Consider the following 16,266-nt stretch of genomic DNA (forward strand, 5'->3'; position numbering starts at 1 on the left):
TAAACATCCTGCCAGCATTTTTGCGGAGGTCACAGTTTCTTATTCAGCTCCAACTGCACTAGAGTTTCGCTTCCTTTTATCAGTGTCTTTCTCTTCCCCACCTGCCTCAGCTCCCACCTCACCTGGCTTCCGCTGTGATTCTCTTAATCACTAGGTCATATGGGAAATGCAGTGACTACCTCACACTTTCCCTTCTTGCTGGGAAACTTCTCTGAGTGTATTTTCACGTCTGGTTCTCGCGCAGTGCCCACCGAGGCCCTGGACACCTGAGAATAAACATCCACTTTGCTCCTCAGTGACAGTTTAGCAGGACACATGGTTCAAGGCCGTGAAATTCAAATTTCGACATCTCCCCTTCAACGTTTTGAAATCAACATCATCGTCTTCTCGCTTTCAGTGTTTCTGCTGTGGAGTCAGATGTCACTCTTGACTCCTGTTTATTTTTTCTGGGCATTGTAGCATTTCTCCTTGCCACTACTCTTTAAGTCCTTTGGACGAGGGCTTTTTTATTTTATTTGCACTTTGAGTGCTTTCCATCTGAGACCATCCAGCTTTGCACCTGAGAACTTGCTACTTTGTGTCAATGGGTTTTACCTTCTTTTTCTAGGACTTCAGACACACGGGTGTTAACACTTCCCTTGGCCATTTCTACCAATCTCTCCTTTGTATCTTCTCTGTCTCAGCCTCCATGCTGCCTCCTGGGAGTGTCCTGAGCTGGAGAACCCACTATTCAGCCTGATTCCTGCCACCCTCCCTCCGACTGCAGCGCCCACACGCTCCCGCTCAGTCCTGCCCCTGGTCCCTCTTGGCCTCTGCTTCTTCCTGCACCACGGTACCACCACCATCCCCAACCCCTTCCAGGTATTGACTATATTCATGTCCCTCAGAGTCTTAACACGGTGGCCCGTTAATTCGGTTTCCTCTGCTACTGGCTGTTCACTAGTCGTCTAAGGGGACAGGGCTTTCTAGAACCCACCCTATTTTGCCCCATGAGATCCTTCGCCCTTAGAGGCATCAGCTACCTGGGCTGGTGCTGGAGGGGAGGGGGAGGGGGCTACAGCCCAGACCTAAGTGTCCGGCGTGACAATCTGGGTCCAGCCCTCTCCATTGGCTCTACCCTAAAGATAGGGCCAGGGTAGGAGTACGGGGGCACCCAGGCTGCCCCCAACAGCACCCCTGGCCTCCTCCCCTCGGGGCCATGCTGCCCCCACGCAGGCTCTAGGACTCAGCGCTTCCTCGGTCTCGGGGCACCACGCCCCTCTAGAGCACCGGGAACTGGGATAAAACCCAACTTTGCTTGTGTGGCACCCCGGTCCCCAGGGGGCACAGGGGCCAAGCGGGCCTCTGCGGTCAGGCGCGTTCATGGCGGCAGGCCCAGGAGGCCACCCCGCGGCGCCCACACGAAGCAGTGAACACAAGGCCTTGAGGAAGTGGCTGCTCCTTTCTTAACTTACTGGGTTTCACATGGTACCGAAGCGCCCACCCAGAGACCCCTCAGGGTCCCGCAGTCCCGAGTCAGGGCTTCCCGGGCTGGGCAGGAGGCAGGCAGCCCTCCAGCGCCCAGGGGTGCAGTGGGCATGTCTGGCTGCCCATAAATACCTTTCCATAAATACGGCCCAGCTGTTTCCAGGTAAACAGGCTGAGCTGCAGCAGTCCCCGGGCCTAGCACCAGAAGAACCTGCTCCGAGGGCAGGGGCCCCACGCCCGCACCTGCACCCACACCTGCCCGCAGTCCCGCCCCAGGGCGCCGGCCGGGGGCTGCCTCCACACTGTGGCCCCGCGCCGGTGCCCCGGTGCTGCAGAGCGCGGCTGGGCAGGGCCTCCCTCCTCGTGGCCAGACGATCCTTGCAGCTGCACGACTGTCCCCAGGCCTCGGAGACAAGGGCGGGGCAGGAGTCCCGGCCCCCGGCGTCCCTCCTCCGTGGTCACCAAGGCCCCTGGGTCCTCTCAGCGGCCCCTGGGAGACAGGCCTCAGCGGGCGCTGCCCCTGAGCTACTGCTTCTCTGCGCTGCTGCTGCTGAGACCGGGGCGGTGGGAGGCTGACTGTGAAGCCACTGAAGGGGCAGGAGACGAGCAGGTCACCCCGGGGCAGGGGCAGACTCTCCACGTTTTCAGAGCTCTGGGCTCAGGACTCCCCTCCTGTCCTTCCAGCCCCAGCCCGACAGAGGGGGGCAGCCCAGCCGCTCCTCCCCAGCTGCCCCCGACGCCTCATCTCTGCGGCCCAGATTCTGGAATGCCCACCACCCAGTGGGGCCCAGATCACACGCGAGTGCCCGATTCTCACCCCTCCTCTGGCCTCAGTCTGCTGGTAACGAACACGCGATGCCACCAAATGCCACCCTCCTGGCAAAGTGGGGATGCCCCCGGCCCCCTTACCTGGGCCCTGGGCTGTGGATGGGGTCTCGGGGAACTGGGAGGGCCCACCTGAAGGCAGACAGACACGCTACTGCCCCACCCTTTGCTGGGCAACAGAAACGGGGCAGCGAGGCCTGCAGGGACCCCCACTCCCACCCTGCAGGGCCTCTCCCCACCTCACTCCTATGCAAATGATGCGGCTCTCCCGTTCCCCAAAGGCAAGTTCCCAGCCCTGCCTGCTGGAAGAGGGGCCGGGAGGTGGGACTTCGGGCTGGATGGGGAGGGACTAAGCAGGGTCCACTCCAGGACAGAGGGCAGCGAGGCCCTGCCTGTCCTCCTTCCCAGCAGGGCTCTGCTCAAGCAGACGGGGCCTCAGGCAGCTGAACCCCCAGCTCCTGACCCTCGCTGAAGGTCAAGGCCGCCCAGGACGCCTGCGGCGCAGTACCACACCTGACCACCAGGTGCCGCCATGGACAGCGTTCATCCCAGCACCAGCCCCCCAGGTTCTGCCTCCACCTGCCCCACCCCACCCCTCTGCAGGAGGTGGGATCCTTCCCCTAAAGGTGCTTAACAGTTTGGGGCCAGGGCTGCCTCGACGAGGCTCCAGAAGATGCACACACAGTATGAAGACCACGGCTGGGGCCCCCAAACCAAGGAGCCCAGACTGGAATCCCCGCTCACAGCCTGGCTCCCCCTTCGCCCCATCGCAGGGCCTGCCGGCACAGGCCCCAAGCCAGCCTCTGCTCTCGCTTGGCAGACACGGCCTCTCGGTGCTGCCTCTTCCCAGGAGCAGGCTGGGCCTGGGGGAGGGGACCGGGACACCAGAGGGGCACAGCTGGCCGGAGGGGCAGGGCACCCCGAGCTCTGCCTGCGGGCAGCACATTCCCCCCGAGGCTCAGGGGGCTGAGAGGCCTCGGTGTCATCACGGCACCTTCCCCGACCCTGCCCGTGGGTGCAAACAGGAACACGAACGCACTGGAGCACAGGCATGCCGTGAAGCACACGTGCGCATGGGAGCACACACACACTGGGACGCACGCAGGTGCTAGCGTGCACAGACGGGAGCACACGCCTGTGCTACCGCACACGCATGCACGGGCGCACCGTCGTGCCCTGGTTCACACACACACAGGGCGAGGAAGGGGTGGGGCGGTGGGCTGGGTCTGCGCCCACCCACGCTGGATCACCCAGCCCTGCCCGTGGGGTCTCCGCCCTCTGCAGTTTGAGCCCACCCCAGCCGCTGTCTGGGCCTGGAGTCAGCAGGGCACTGCTGGCTGGCCCACGGCCGAGTCCGGCCCCGTGGTCCAAGGGCTGGAAGGTTCACACTTGGCCGTCAGAGGCCTGCAGATACCACGGGCGCCGCGCTGGGTTGGTGACCTTTGGCCCAGCCAGCAGAGAGTCGTCCCTCTCTCCCCCGAGCCTGACTCACCCTGCTGGCACATGGGCCCCATGTAGCCGTCCACGCAGTGGCACTGCCCAGTGACAGCGTCGCAGTCAGCCCCACCCCCGCAGGAGCAGCGCAGGGCACAGCCTGGCCCGAAGAAGCCGCTTCTGCAGCCTGAGGGCACAAGACACGGGAGAGCCGGGCCTGAGTGCCACTCCCGTCTGCCTGCGGCCGAGACCCTGTGGGGGATGTGCGGGAGCAAGGACCTCGGGCCTCAGCTTCCCCGTCCTGCAGGAGCTCTCACATGGGAAAGCGCAGGGCACCAGGCACCGGCCCAGGATCACTGCCCCGCCTTCCCGCCCAGCCCCCGGCTGGCAAAGGGGAGCTGGCGGTCAGGGATGCTCCCTCCAGGGCGAGACGGCCAAGAGCCACGAGGACGTGTGTGGAGCCCCCAGGGCCGGCGCCTCCTCCCGGGCATGTCTGGGAGGCTGGCACGTTTCCTTCCCACCTAACTGGGCCCACGCCCAAGGGAGAGGCTAACCGGGGACTCAGGTGGGGGCCAGAGGGTGGGACTGGCCTTGACAACCCAAGCAGGAGCTCCGTGCTGGGGCCCCTGCAGAGGGAAGGGTTGGGCACGGTGCCCAGGCCACACGTGGCACAGGTGGGGCTCCTTCAACACGGTCAAAAACACTGACAGAGACCCGCGCCCATGCCCCCCACCAAGCGGGACCCCAGACTCACCCAGGTCACAGGTGGCCCCCATGAGCCCCGGGGGGCATAGGCAGTGGCCGGTGACAGGGTCGCAGGGCACCCCATCCTCGCAGTCACACTGCTGGTTGCAGCCTTCTCCAAATGAGCCCGGCTCACACCCTGGTGGGGGCAGTGGGCTTAGCATCACCTGTCCCGTACCCGGGGGTAAGGGACCGGATGGAGAACGTGGGCGCACGGACCACTCACCCTTCTCGCAGAACTGGCCGCGGAAGCCGGCAGGGCAGAGGCACCTGCCACTGACGGGGTCGCAGGGGGCGCCGTGCTGACACTCGCACATCCCCCGGCAGCCAGCCCCGTGGAAGCCAGCGGGACAGGCTGAGGGAAACCCGGGTTGGAGCTCCTGACTCAGTTTGCCCAGAGTGAGCGAAGGACCGGGTCAGGGGCCCAGCTCCCCTGTCCTCCCACCCAGGCCCGGCCCTGAGCCGGGACCTCTGGCCCGGGAGCCCCACCGAAGCTGGGGTCAGGCCTCATCTCATCGGGCCCCCGCGGGGAGTGACACGGAAAGCGGAGGAGCGGATGCCGGGACAGGGGCCGACCCCACAACTCACGGTGCTCGCAGGCCTGGCCGTAGAAGCCGGGGCCGCAGTGGCAGGCGCCCGACGAGGGCTCACAGGTGCCGTGGTTGCGGCAGGAGCAGTCCAGGCGGCAGGCAGCACCGTAGCGCCCGGCGGGGCAGGCTGGGGAGGGGGCCGGCAGGTCAGCCTCCTGCCACGGGAGAGCAGGGGGCACGGGGCTGGCCCCTGGGCACTAGCCTGATCCGCGGAGCCTGGCAGCCTCGCCCGGCCCTACAGCAACCTGCGGCCCCCGCAAACGCCCTCGAGCTATGGCCCCCCTCGGGAGCCTAGGGCCCCCACCCTGCCACCACCACACCGGGTACGGCCTCGCTCCCCTGCAGGTACCACCCCTGCAGCTCACACGGCGATGTGGCCCCCAGGCTGTCCCGGACAGACACTCACCCAGCTCACAGTGCAGCCCGGTCCAGCCCAGGCCGCAGGAGCAGCTGCCGCTGGCGGCGTGGCACAGGCCCCCGTTCCTGCAGGAGCACATGTGCTCACAGTTCACACCAAACCGGTTCTGGGGGCAACCTGGGGACAGTCGGGCACTGCTCAGAGCTCTGGCCCAGGGACGCAACCCCCAGATCTGACAGTCATTCAACAAACACTCCCCGGGCCTCTCAGAACCAGTCCCTACCCCCTGGGCACACACGCACCAGGAAACAACACCAACCACATCCCGCCCGTCCATCCATCCTCCGCAGATGCCGGGCCTGGTCGGCGCTGAGGATAACACAGGACGAAAGGGACCAGGGCCTGCCAGGGGCCGTGAGCGCCTGCCCAGCTGGCGGGGGGGGCTTAGGGAAGTCTTCCTGGAAGTGGCAGCACAGAGGAGGCTGGGCAACCCTGCGCTCCAGGTGGCCCCTGTTCACACGCTGATTGACCCATGGCTACCGTCCTTCCCTGCGGGCCTCGGGGAGTGTGACCGGCCCCTTAACGAGGACCAGAGGGCGGCAGGGGGCTCAGACCTACCAGGGTGCGGGGCCAGGCCAAGCAGGGCCTTGAGGACCGTGCATGCCATCGTAAGCATGAGCCCCACCACAGTCCCCAGGGACTGCCCCAGCTCCCCACCACGGGCTGGGCTCCAGGCCTCCCTCTCTGTGGGGTCCCTGGCCACTGGGCCCGGTAGAAAGGCCAGAGGGACCCCAACCCAAGAGGACATCAGCCAGAAGGCTGGCTCCGTCCTCAGACGAAACAGCCGCCTGACCCCTCCTGCTGGGGGGGGCTCTGGGTCAGAACGGGTTCATCCCCCACTGGCCACAGGGAACTGGACAGGTCACTTGATGGCCTGAGCCTTGGAGTCACAGGTCAAGACAAGGCGTGGGATGCTATTGGATGACCCAATGACCCGAGTGGACGCTGCTGTCAACACAAGCTAGACCCTCACTTATCCTCAGGGCACTTGGGGGATTAATGGCGAGGACCCAGTTCTCCGCCAGTGACCCCAGGGCTTCACCCCATCACCCTCCCCCCCGAGGCTGAGGGAGTGATACCCATGAAGTATCCAAGGCAGCAGGGGGAGCAGGCTCTCACCGTGCTCACAGTGGACGCCGGTCCTCCCGGGGGGGCAGGAACAGGTGCCGGTCACGGGGTCACAAGCCGCCCCCTGCCCACAACTGCACACGTGGGCACAGCGGGGACCAAAGCGGCCGTGTGGACAGGCTGCCAGGAGGAAATGGGAGGGTGGCCACTCCAGGCAGGATCCCCCCTCTCTCTGCCGTGTCAACCTGGGACAGGGCGGGATGGGCCAGGGAAGGCGGGGTGGGGAGACTCCCTTGTCTGCCCAGATGCGGCGGGGCTGCCTGCTGCCACGCCCCCTGCCTGCTGGCTCTGCTGGGGGCCGGCCTGCGCTGCGTTTCGCGTGACTCACGGCGGCCCCCCGCCCACCCCGCTAGCCCAGCCAGGATTCCAGATGATTGGAAAGGCCCCACCTGGCTCAGGGAAAGGCCATCCTCTCGGCAGCATGCCCAGCTGGCCTCTGCACGGCCCTGGTGGACACGGCCTGAGCCGGGGCACAGCACACGGCCAGGCAGAGCTGGCGGCAGGGATGCTTTGCTCACATGGAACCCCCAGCTCAGCCCGGCCTGCGGCCAGGCCCCGGGGGGCGGGCCCAAGAAGGGGGTGGTCAGGGGCTGTCCTCCCCGCAGGCTGGCTAACCCTAACCACCGAGGCGCAGGGAGGAGCTGCCCCTGCCCTCACCCTGGCCACTCACCGAGGCTGCAGTCCGTTCCGAGGAACCCAGGTGGGCAGTGGCAGGCCCCTGTGGCCGCGTCACAGGAGCCCCCGTTGAGACACCCACACAGCTGCTCACAGCTGGGCCCGAAGCGCCCGGGCGGGCACCCTGCAGGGGAGGGGCCGGCTGCCAGGGGCCAGGGGGCTCACAAAGCCCCTGACCTCCCACGTCATCCTTCCCGAGGGCCCAGCGGGCAGCATGGGCACACTCGCGTTGCCGGCAGCCGGCACCGTGGTAGCCAGCGGCACACACGCAGGCCCCTGAGGCAGGGTGGCAGGCCTGGTCCTCGCCGGGACACTGACACTTCTGCCCACAGTTCTCCCCAAAGGCACCGGGCGGGCAGGCTGGGGTGAGGAGGCAGGAGGTCAGTGCCGGCCCTGCCTGGAGTGGGCATCCTCCCGGGAGTCGCCTCCCGGAGCCCCTCCTGGGGGTAGAGGCTTGGGGCCCAGCACAGGGGCACATGTGGCCTGAGCCACCCACTGCCCAAGGGCCCGCCCAGGTTGGTCACCTACCCTGCTCACAGCCGGGCCCAGTGAAGCCTGGGGGACAGTGACACTCTCCGGTGACGTGGTGGCAGGCAACGCCGGGTGGGCACTGGCAGCGCTGGGCACAGGCCTCTCCAAACCAGCCGGGCGTGCAGGCTGCAGGGAGGCATGGGCCCGGAGGGGTCGTCGTGTGAAGGGCCCAGCCCCACCCAGAGCACCAGCGGAGCTGGGGGCTCGCCATTCTCACACGGCAAGCCCCTCGATCCCGGCGGGCAGAGCCACGCCCTGGTGACGCGGTGGCAGGCGGCCCCCCCGCCGGCAGGCACAGTTCTCCTCTCACAGAGAACCCGAACGCACCCTTGGGACAGGCTGCGGGGAAAGAGGCGGGCGGGCTGCTCTGGGCGGCTCCCTGGACAGAGGCGGGGAGGCCCCGGGAGCTCAGCCCACAGCCCTGCCCCCTACCTGTCCGTTGCCCACCCCGGGGAGGCCTCCACACCCTGGCGTGAGCCGAGGCCACACCGGAGGGGCCCTAACCCGCCCCACTCACGGCTCTGGCACTCATCCCCGGTCCAGCCGGCCGGACAGCGGCAGTGGCCTGTGTGCCGGTCACAGAGGCCGCCGTGGAGGCACCCGCAGACGTGCTGGCAGCCGGCTCCGGAGAACCCCGGGGGGCACTCTGCAGAGGCTGGGGCAGGGGAGGGGACCGGTGAGGGTCCAGCCCCTGGGGCCCAGGACACCCCCGCCCGCCCCTGCTTCCCGCACCCAGAGCCTCGGATCCCGTGTCCTTGGGAGGGAGGGGTGCTCAGTGGGCTGGTGACACTGCAGGCCACACCCCAGGACCCTGACCCCCAACTCCAGGCAGCCACAGGGGCAGGGGCTGCACCGAGGCACGCCGGGGCGCTGGCCCTGGGTTCCAGACCCCAGGGTCCCTCCTTCCTCCTCCGCCCGCCTGCCCGGCGCTCACCCTCCTCACAGGCCAGCCCAGCCCAGCCCTCGGGGCAGGTGCAGTGGCCTGAGACGGGGTCACAGGTGCCCCGGTTCAGGCAGAGGCAGGAGTGCTGGCAGTCCTTGCCGTAGAGGCCCGCGGGGCAGGCTGGGGAAAGAGAGAAGTGACCTGCAGCATCCCCGCCAGCCAGGTCGGGGGCCTGAACCCTCGGAGGGCCAGCCCACTGGACCTGCAGGCCCGCCCCAAAGGGCAGGGACCTAGGGCTGCCTCTAGGACAACCTGCTCCAGGGCTCCCTGGGCCCCGCTGTCCAGCCTCCGGGGGCTCAGGGCTGAAGGGTGTGGTCCTAAGCCTTCCTCCCCTGCCCCGGTGCCCCATGGCGGGGGCATGGCCCCCACCCTCCATTCCCAGTGAGCTGTGTGTCCACCTCGCGCCCGACACCGTGTGACCTTGCACGGCCCAGGGAGGGGCAAGCACGTTGCCTGACCCCAGACTCCTGGGCAGGGCTTACCCTGTAGGCAGGTGGGCCCCATCCAGCCAGGGCCACAGTGACACTGCCCGTGGACAGGATCACAGGAGGCCCCATTAAAGCAGGAGCAGGCCTGGCTGCAGTTGTGGCCGTACGTGTGGGTTGGGCAGGCTGCAGGAGAGAGGGGCGGTCAGGGGCCGGAGGGACGGACCCCGGGAGGGGCTGCAGCAGATGGTCCCGGGCTGCTGTGGTCCATCTGCCCCTCCCTCTGGCCTGGGCACCAGTCAGGGTGGCCACAGATAAGGACTGACCCTAACCCTAACGGGCAGCACCCAGGGCTGATGGGGGCCTCACGCACTCTGGGCACAGCGGGGACCCCGGCGGCCAGGAGGGCAGAGGCAGGAGCCGTTTACGGCGTCGCAGGGCACCCCGCTGCTGCAGTCACAGGCGCGGTGGCAGTCCACTCCGAAGAAGCCGGCAGGGCAGGCTGCAGGCAGGGGGCGGTGATGGGAGATGGCCAGGGGTCACGGGTCCCCACCCACACGCCCGGCCACCCCGGCCTGCACCCTGGCTCACCGCGCTCACAGAAGGTTCCCCTCCAGCCGGCCGGGCAGGTGCAGGCCCCACTGACATGGTCACAGGCTGCCCCGTGCTCACACTGGCACTGCCGCCCACAGCCCGGCCCGAAGTAGCCCTGGGGACACCCTGAGACACCAGACCATCAGCTGGGGGGACGGTGAGCCTGACCTAATCCTCCCCAGGCCTCCACCACCACCGGGCCAGGGCCCGGGACTGTGGGGCGGGAGGAGCCCCTCCACACCCAAGGCCTCTGCACCCGTCCCCCAGGCAAGAACCGAGCCCCAAGCCCTGGGGAGGAGGGAGCCCCAGGCCCACCCAGACCCACCAACCCGGCCAGGGCAAGGCCCTCGTTCCTTAGCAGACACCTTCCTCCCCTCCTCCAGGTGCCAGGTGTCCTGTGGGGCGCAACCGGCCCCACCTCTCCCTGCTGCGCCAGGTGGGCCTTCTGTTGGGCCCAGGCAGGTGGGAGGGTGGAGCCTGGCCCAGGCTGGGGAGGGATGGGGGTGGGCTCAGGCAAGGAGACTCCCTGTTTGTCCAGGAACAGGAAGGCAGGACTAGGTCCCCGACACTTGGGCACGTGCACACGCGCGTATGCATGTGCATGTGCGTGCGTGTGCGTGCGTGTGCGCGTGCGGGTGTGCATGTGCACGTGTGCGGGCGGGGCCGGGACTCACGCTGCTCGCACCGCAGGCCCACATAGCCGGCCTCACACAGACACAGGCCGCTGATGGCGTCGCAGCTCCCGTGGCCTGCGCTGCAGTTGCAGGTGTGGCTGCAGTCGGGGCCCCAGTGGCCGCTGTCACAGGCTGCAACAGGGGCCGGGTCACCCTGTGCAGGTGACCACAGCCACGATGGGGTCCAGGGCCCTCCCCGGGGCCTGGGCGGAGGCTTCCCCAGGGCAGGGCAGGGACGCTTGCACACCAGGCCGCCTACCTCTCTGGCAGCTGAGGCCGGTCCACCCTGGGGCGCAGCTGCAGTGGCCAGTCACCGGGTGGCAGAGCCCGTCGTTGACGCAGGAGCATCGCATCTGGCAGCTGGGCCCAAACCACCCTGCTGGGCAAGCTGCAGGGAGGGCAGGGTGAGCACACTGGGGACATGGACACGGGGGCAGGGGGACACGGGTACGGGACACAGGGGTGGGACACGGGGATCACAGGCGGGGCCGAGGTCGGGGCGGCGGGCACTCACTGTCCTGGCAGCGGCTGCCCGTGAAGCCGGGGCGGCACCGGCAGGCTCCGGTCTCAGGCTCACAGGAGGCACCGTGCTCGCACACCGGACAGATCTCCTGGCAGCCGAGCCCCCAGCGACCCTCAGGACAATCTAGCCCCACCACAGCCAGTCAGTCTCCCCTGGGGCCTTGCTGGGCCCATCGGGGAGCAGGAACTTCTGTTCCCACCTGAGCTGTCCCGGAGGAGGGAGAGGGACAGGTCACGGGAACCCCCAGCCTCCTCATGGGTGGCAGGCTACAGGGCGTCCACCCCCAGAAAGGGAGCACCTGCCCTAGAATGGCTCAACAGGCAAAAGGGGGGCACCCAGAGTGAACAGGTGTCTAGAGGACAAGCCACAGGGCCGGGGAGGGCTGGGGGCCGCTGGTCAACCTGTCTCCACGGCTGACAGTTCCTAGCGTGTGCACCCTCTGTGGGCATGGCCGCAGGGCGGCCACAGATGCCCACGTCCAGACCCAAGGCTGGTTGGTGTGAGCTCTCGCAGTTGCTGTGGACTGGCCTGGGGTCTGCAGGGCTCCAGGGCTGAGGCCAGGGCTCCCCAAACACAGCTCAGTGCTGGGGTCCCCAAACACAGCCCGGGGCTGGGGTCCCCAAACACGGCCTGGGGCTGGGGTCCCCAAATGGGATCCAGGCTGGGCTCCCCAAACACGGCCAGGAGTCATGCAGCCCAGGGCGGTTAGGAGAGCCCGGGACAAGGCTGCCACTCACCTGCCCCACAGTCAGCCCCGGTCCTCCCAGGAGGGCACAGGCACCGCCCCGTGACCAGGTCGCAGGGGGCGCCCTTGCAGGAGCAGGAGCCTGAGCAGTTCCTGCCGAACGTCCCGGCCGGGCACTCTGCGGGGGAGGGCGGGGGGCCTCAGCCACCACCACGGGGAGCTGCCGTCCTCCCCTTGCGGCCCCGCCCCGCCCCGGGCACCCGCCCCGGCACCTGCCCCCTGCCCCAGCAGCGTTGCTGGACACAGCTGCGGTCCCCTGGGTGACGAGGGCGGTCACGGGAGCGGGCAGGAGACGGGGGACATGGAGCAGGACGAGGAGGGGCCTGCTTGGGCTGACCCTCCTTGGGGAGTGGTGGTGAGGGGCAGCCTGGAGACCACAGGCCAGCAGGGCTCGGGGGGCGGGCAGTCAGGACCCTGGAGAGCGGGCGCAGGGCTGGCTCTGCCTTCCTCTCACTTTGGTGCACCCTGGGGACCCCCTGCTGGTCACCCCCGTGTTCAGGAATGAGAGCGGCCAGGCGGCTCCGGGCCCACAGCAGGGCTTCGGGAAAGAATGCAGGGGCCTCGGAGCCTCGCCCCACCCGTGAGGGCTGCAGTGGCCGTTCTGGTGGCCTTGCAGGGCGCCGCGCCAGACCTCACACCTGCCCTGGCTGGGGAGGCAACGCGGTGGAGGGAGGGCCCTGCCAGCCCCAGCACCGTGTGGCTGCCCCAGTGCTGCCGGAGGGAAAGCTCCCAGCTCAGGAAGGCCAGCACGGACCTGGAGAGGGCGGGCTGAGGCACCCTCCACACCAAAGAATCAGAGCCCACCCCGCACCCAAACACCCGGCGGGGCTGAGAACTGAGGACGCTCCCTGCCTGAGGGGCGTGAGGTGTCAGGGGGTGGGCGGGCGCCAGGCCTGGGGTCTCCCTGGGCCCCGAGATGGGCTCCGGACAAAGAACACACCTGGTGAACTGTTGCCGTGAGGGCCCATGGCGTGCGGGCACAGGCCCGCCCACTGGACCGCAGGTGCAGCGCAGGGCACTCACACAGGCACCCACGCAGTGCGGACCGGGGCGGGCAGGGAGGCCCAGCGCGGCGGATGGAGCTGTCCCGCCACCTAGGGGAGCCCCCGCTCCACTGACTGGGGGCAGACGCGTGTTTGGGGGTTAATACTTTCCAGACCTAACAGCAGCGGGGAGCCCGTCACTGCTGTAAAAATATGTGTGTCATTTCCTGTGGCTCATCCTTGGGGCCCTGGAGGCTTTATAAAGAAAAAAGGAAAAGGAAGACAAAGAAAACCAGCAGGGGAGGGCTGGGGTGAGGCCTTCCGTGTCCCAGCACACGGGCCGCCAGAGGGCAGGTGCAGGCAGGCCTGCCGCGTGCGGGAGTGCAGGGGGACACTGACCCCCGGCTGGGGCTGCGCGGTGGCCCCCAGGTACAGGCAGGCCTGCCGCGTGCGGGAGTGCAGGGGGACACTGACCCCCGGCTGGGGCTGCGCGGTGGCCCCCAGGCCACTTAGGGGCAGCTCTGGCTGAGGGGGACTCGAGCCGCTGCCCCGGTAGGGGTCACACCAGTCACACCGCAGGCCCCCTCGGCCCCCACCTGCCCGCCCGCTGACGGGTGAGGACAGTGTGCCAAGGGAGGTCCCAACCTCCCTGCACCCCGTCGGCGGCCACGGCAGCCCCACTGCTCAAAGCCAGGGCGCCCCCATGTAAACGAGGGGCCCCCAGCCTCCAGCCTTGCCCGTGCCTGGTGCCCACTCATGCCGCCCCCCAGCCCAGGCGTCCACGTGGAGGGCCTTTGGTCACCACCCGCGCCCCACGCCGGCACCTCCGGCCCAGACTTCGCTCCGAGCCAACACCCTCGGGAGCAGCCTCTGTCCTGCTGGCTCAGACCCACCAGGAAGGAGCCCCTGGCCCAGCTTCCAGCACAAACCTCACTTAGTGTGTCCTGTGATAGAGTGAGTGGGCAGGTGAGGGAGGAAGGGGGCAATCTTGGAGAGGCACTGGCCCTTCTCCAGGCCTCCCTGCACGTGCGTGCACGCACACACACACACACACACACGCACACACACGAGTTCCCGCCCTCTCGGTGCACAGAGACAGGCAGACCTGTGGCTGAGTCACCGCCGCGTGACCAGGGTGGGGACATGGCAGGTCAAGATGCCACCAGGACCAGCACTTCTGGTGCCCGCAGCCCAGCACGGGCCAGATGACCTGCACCCCACCCGCACACCAGGGCTGGTTGCTCACCTTGGCTGCAGTCCTCCCCCTGGTAGCCGGCAGGACACTGCTTCCCACACTGGCCGCTGACGGGGTCACAGGCCACGCCCGGGGGGCAGGTGCACGCCTGCCGGCAGCCTGGCCCAAAGAAGCCCGGCTGGCACTCTGCAGGGGGAGAGGGAAGAGGGGTCTGCAGGGTTCGCCGGCCCTGAGGCCCTCCCTCCGCAGCTCTGCACTCACCATCCTGGCACCGCTCGCCCCCGAAGCCCGCCTTGCAGGCGCAGCTGCCGTCCCTCCTGTCACACGCGCGCGTGTTCCACTGCTCACACTGGCACTCCTCCGAGCAGCCCGGCCCGAAGGCCCACGGAGGGCAGGCTGCACCCCAGAACCAACCGTGAGGGGCCTGCCCCCTGCGAGCGCCCACCCTCCCCAGCCCAGGGTCTCTGGGACCCCACGCAGAGCCGCTGGTTTGTGCCCATTCCACAGATGACAAACAGGGTCTCAGAGAGGCACTTCCCAGCCAGGAAACGCGCAGGTCCTCACTGCCTCCCTCACACAATCCTTCTACAAAGAGCTGCTAGGATGAAGTCTGCTTGCTTTTAGCCAGCATCCCACCGCCCCTCCCATCCCAGGTGTCTATGGACGCAGAGAGGGGTGACCCCACCGGGGGCTCAGGACTTGCTGCCAGGAATGTCCTGGAGCTTCCGAGGGAGGCCTGCCCCTGCCCATGCTCAGCCCACGCACCAGCCTGGCTGGGGCCGGCACCGCCCACCCGGACAGGCACCCTGGCGGCCAGTGCAGTCCAGAGGACGTGGCTTTGAGCCCACAGACCCCACACCCCAGCCGGGGCACTTGCTGAGCCCCCGCAACCTCATCTGTAAACAGTGACCGTCCAACACAAGCTGGACCACGGGCAGGAAGCACCCGGCCCGTGCTGTGGCCCCGCCCCCCGGCCACAGGCGGCCAGCGGGCAGTGGGACTCACCCAGGTGGCAGAAGCGGCCGTAGAGCCCCGGGTCGCAGAGGCAGGCCCCGTAGAGGCGGTGGCAGCGGCCCCGGTTGGCACAGTGACACTTCTTAGCGCAGTGCTTGCCGTAGAAGCCTCTGGGGCAGCCTGGGGGACGGGGAGCCTCTTGACTGCCCACCCGGACCCGGCCCCGCCCGAGGAGGCGGGAGACGGGAGCCTCTTGACTGCCCACCCGGACCCGGCCCCGCCCGAGGAGGCGGGGGACGGGGAGCCTCTTGACTGCCCACCCGGACCCGGCCCCGCCCGAGGAGGCGGGGGACGGGGAGCCTCTTGACTGCCCACCCGGACCTGGCCCCGCCCGAGGAGGCGCTCCAAGGGGCCCCAGGACCAGCACAGGAGTCAGGAGAGACCTGGGCCCCCAGCAGCCTGAGGACCGTGCACCCCAGACAGGGAGGGTCCCGGGGGGTGGCGAGGGCATCACGAGGGCAGGGCAGCCACGAAGTGCACCCCGTGGATGCGGCCATCTGCCTGGCTGGCCCGTGCCCCTAGGGTCTGTGGCCTGGATGGCGGCCAGAGCGGGATGCCAAGCACGTCCCCAGCACACACTTGGGAGACGCTCAAAGAAAGCCCACCCTCCTCGTCTGACCGGCACCTGCAGCGTCCTGACGTCTGTCCCTCGGTGGTCACCTAGCCTGAACCTCTGGGCCTCACAGAGGGAAGGACACAGGCCCAAGCTCAGGGGGCCCAGGGCCAGGACAGGGCTCTGGCATTCCTTTCCAAAACGCTCCCCTCCAGCTCTGTCCTGCCCCCGTCCTGCCTACTGAAGGGCCTCAGGGAGCTGGGTGGAGACCCCAAGGCACGTCCACATCCTACCCACCAGGATCACCAGGTGGGGCCATCCTGCACTGTCGGAGCAGGCCTAACCCAACAAGTGTCCTTAGAAGAGAAAGGAGAGGGAGGCCGGAGACGAGAAGAGGAGGCCACGGGGAGACAGAGGCACAGACTGGGGGGAAGCAGCCACGAGCCCGGGGCACCTGGAGTCTAAGAGACTAGTACGGGGCCCCTGAGAATTGGGACGAACGTCCTCAAGCTCACCTGCACGGGCACACTTTACCCACAGGACCCCGACTGAGACCTGGTCTCCAGGAAGCCACACCACGTCATGAGCAGAAGCTCAGAAGCTCTAAAATGCAGACGCTTTATCTGCCGGCAGCCCCTTGGGTCCGTCAGGGCCCATCACACATACAGCGCCCAACAGGCAGTGGGCTCTCAGCCTCGGCAGAAGAGGGATGGCAGATCGCAGGGGAAGATGGGCAGGGACGCTAACCAAGCCGAGAAGGTGACCAGAGGGAGGGGGTGGAAAGCCCTGCCTGGCCGCCCCGGGG

The 16,266-nt window shown here is 68.0% G+C and overlaps 1 protein-coding gene across 1 annotated transcript in view; it reads right to left on the reverse strand.

The window, feature by feature from the left end:
- Nucleotides 1-1,916: 1,916 nt before the first annotated feature.
- The window catches only part of MEGF6 (multiple EGF like domains 6), a 37,454-nt gene continuing 23,104 nt past the window's right edge, over nt 1,917-16,266 (reverse strand). The window contains exons 12-32 of the mRNA XM_079928509.1: nt 14,900-15,028; nt 14,156-14,290; nt 13,946-14,080; nt 11,709-11,834; nt 10,963-11,094; nt 10,708-10,836; nt 10,449-10,580; nt 9,772-9,900; nt 9,554-9,682; nt 9,238-9,366; nt 8,330-8,875; nt 7,810-7,938; nt 7,504-7,641; nt 7,277-7,405; nt 6,598-6,726; nt 5,467-5,595; nt 5,059-5,187; nt 4,697-4,825; nt 4,481-4,609; nt 3,785-3,913; nt 1,917-2,424 (exon numbers count right to left, since the gene is read on the reverse strand). Of these exons, the coding sequence (XP_079784635.1) occupies nt 2,126-2,424; nt 3,785-3,913; nt 4,481-4,609; nt 4,697-4,825; nt 5,059-5,187; nt 5,467-5,595; nt 6,598-6,726; nt 7,277-7,405; nt 7,504-7,641; nt 7,810-7,938; nt 8,330-8,875; nt 9,238-9,366; nt 9,554-9,682; nt 9,772-9,900; nt 10,449-10,580; nt 10,708-10,836; nt 10,963-11,094; nt 11,709-11,834; nt 13,946-14,080; nt 14,156-14,290; nt 14,900-15,028 (3,320 nt within the window). The 3' untranslated portion in view covers nt 1,917-2,125. The remainder of the gene's footprint in view (nt 2,425-3,784; nt 3,914-4,480; nt 4,610-4,696; nt 4,826-5,058; nt 5,188-5,466; nt 5,596-6,597; nt 6,727-7,276; nt 7,406-7,503; nt 7,642-7,809; nt 7,939-8,329; nt 8,876-9,237; nt 9,367-9,553; nt 9,683-9,771; nt 9,901-10,448; nt 10,581-10,707; nt 10,837-10,962; nt 11,095-11,708; nt 11,835-13,945; nt 14,081-14,155; nt 14,291-14,899; nt 15,029-16,266) is intronic.

Source organism: Stenella coeruleoalba (assembly GCF_951394435.1).
Source record: "Stenella coeruleoalba genome assembly, chromosome: 1".
Lineage (NCBI taxonomy): Eukaryota > Metazoa > Chordata > Mammalia > Artiodactyla > Delphinidae > Stenella > Stenella coeruleoalba.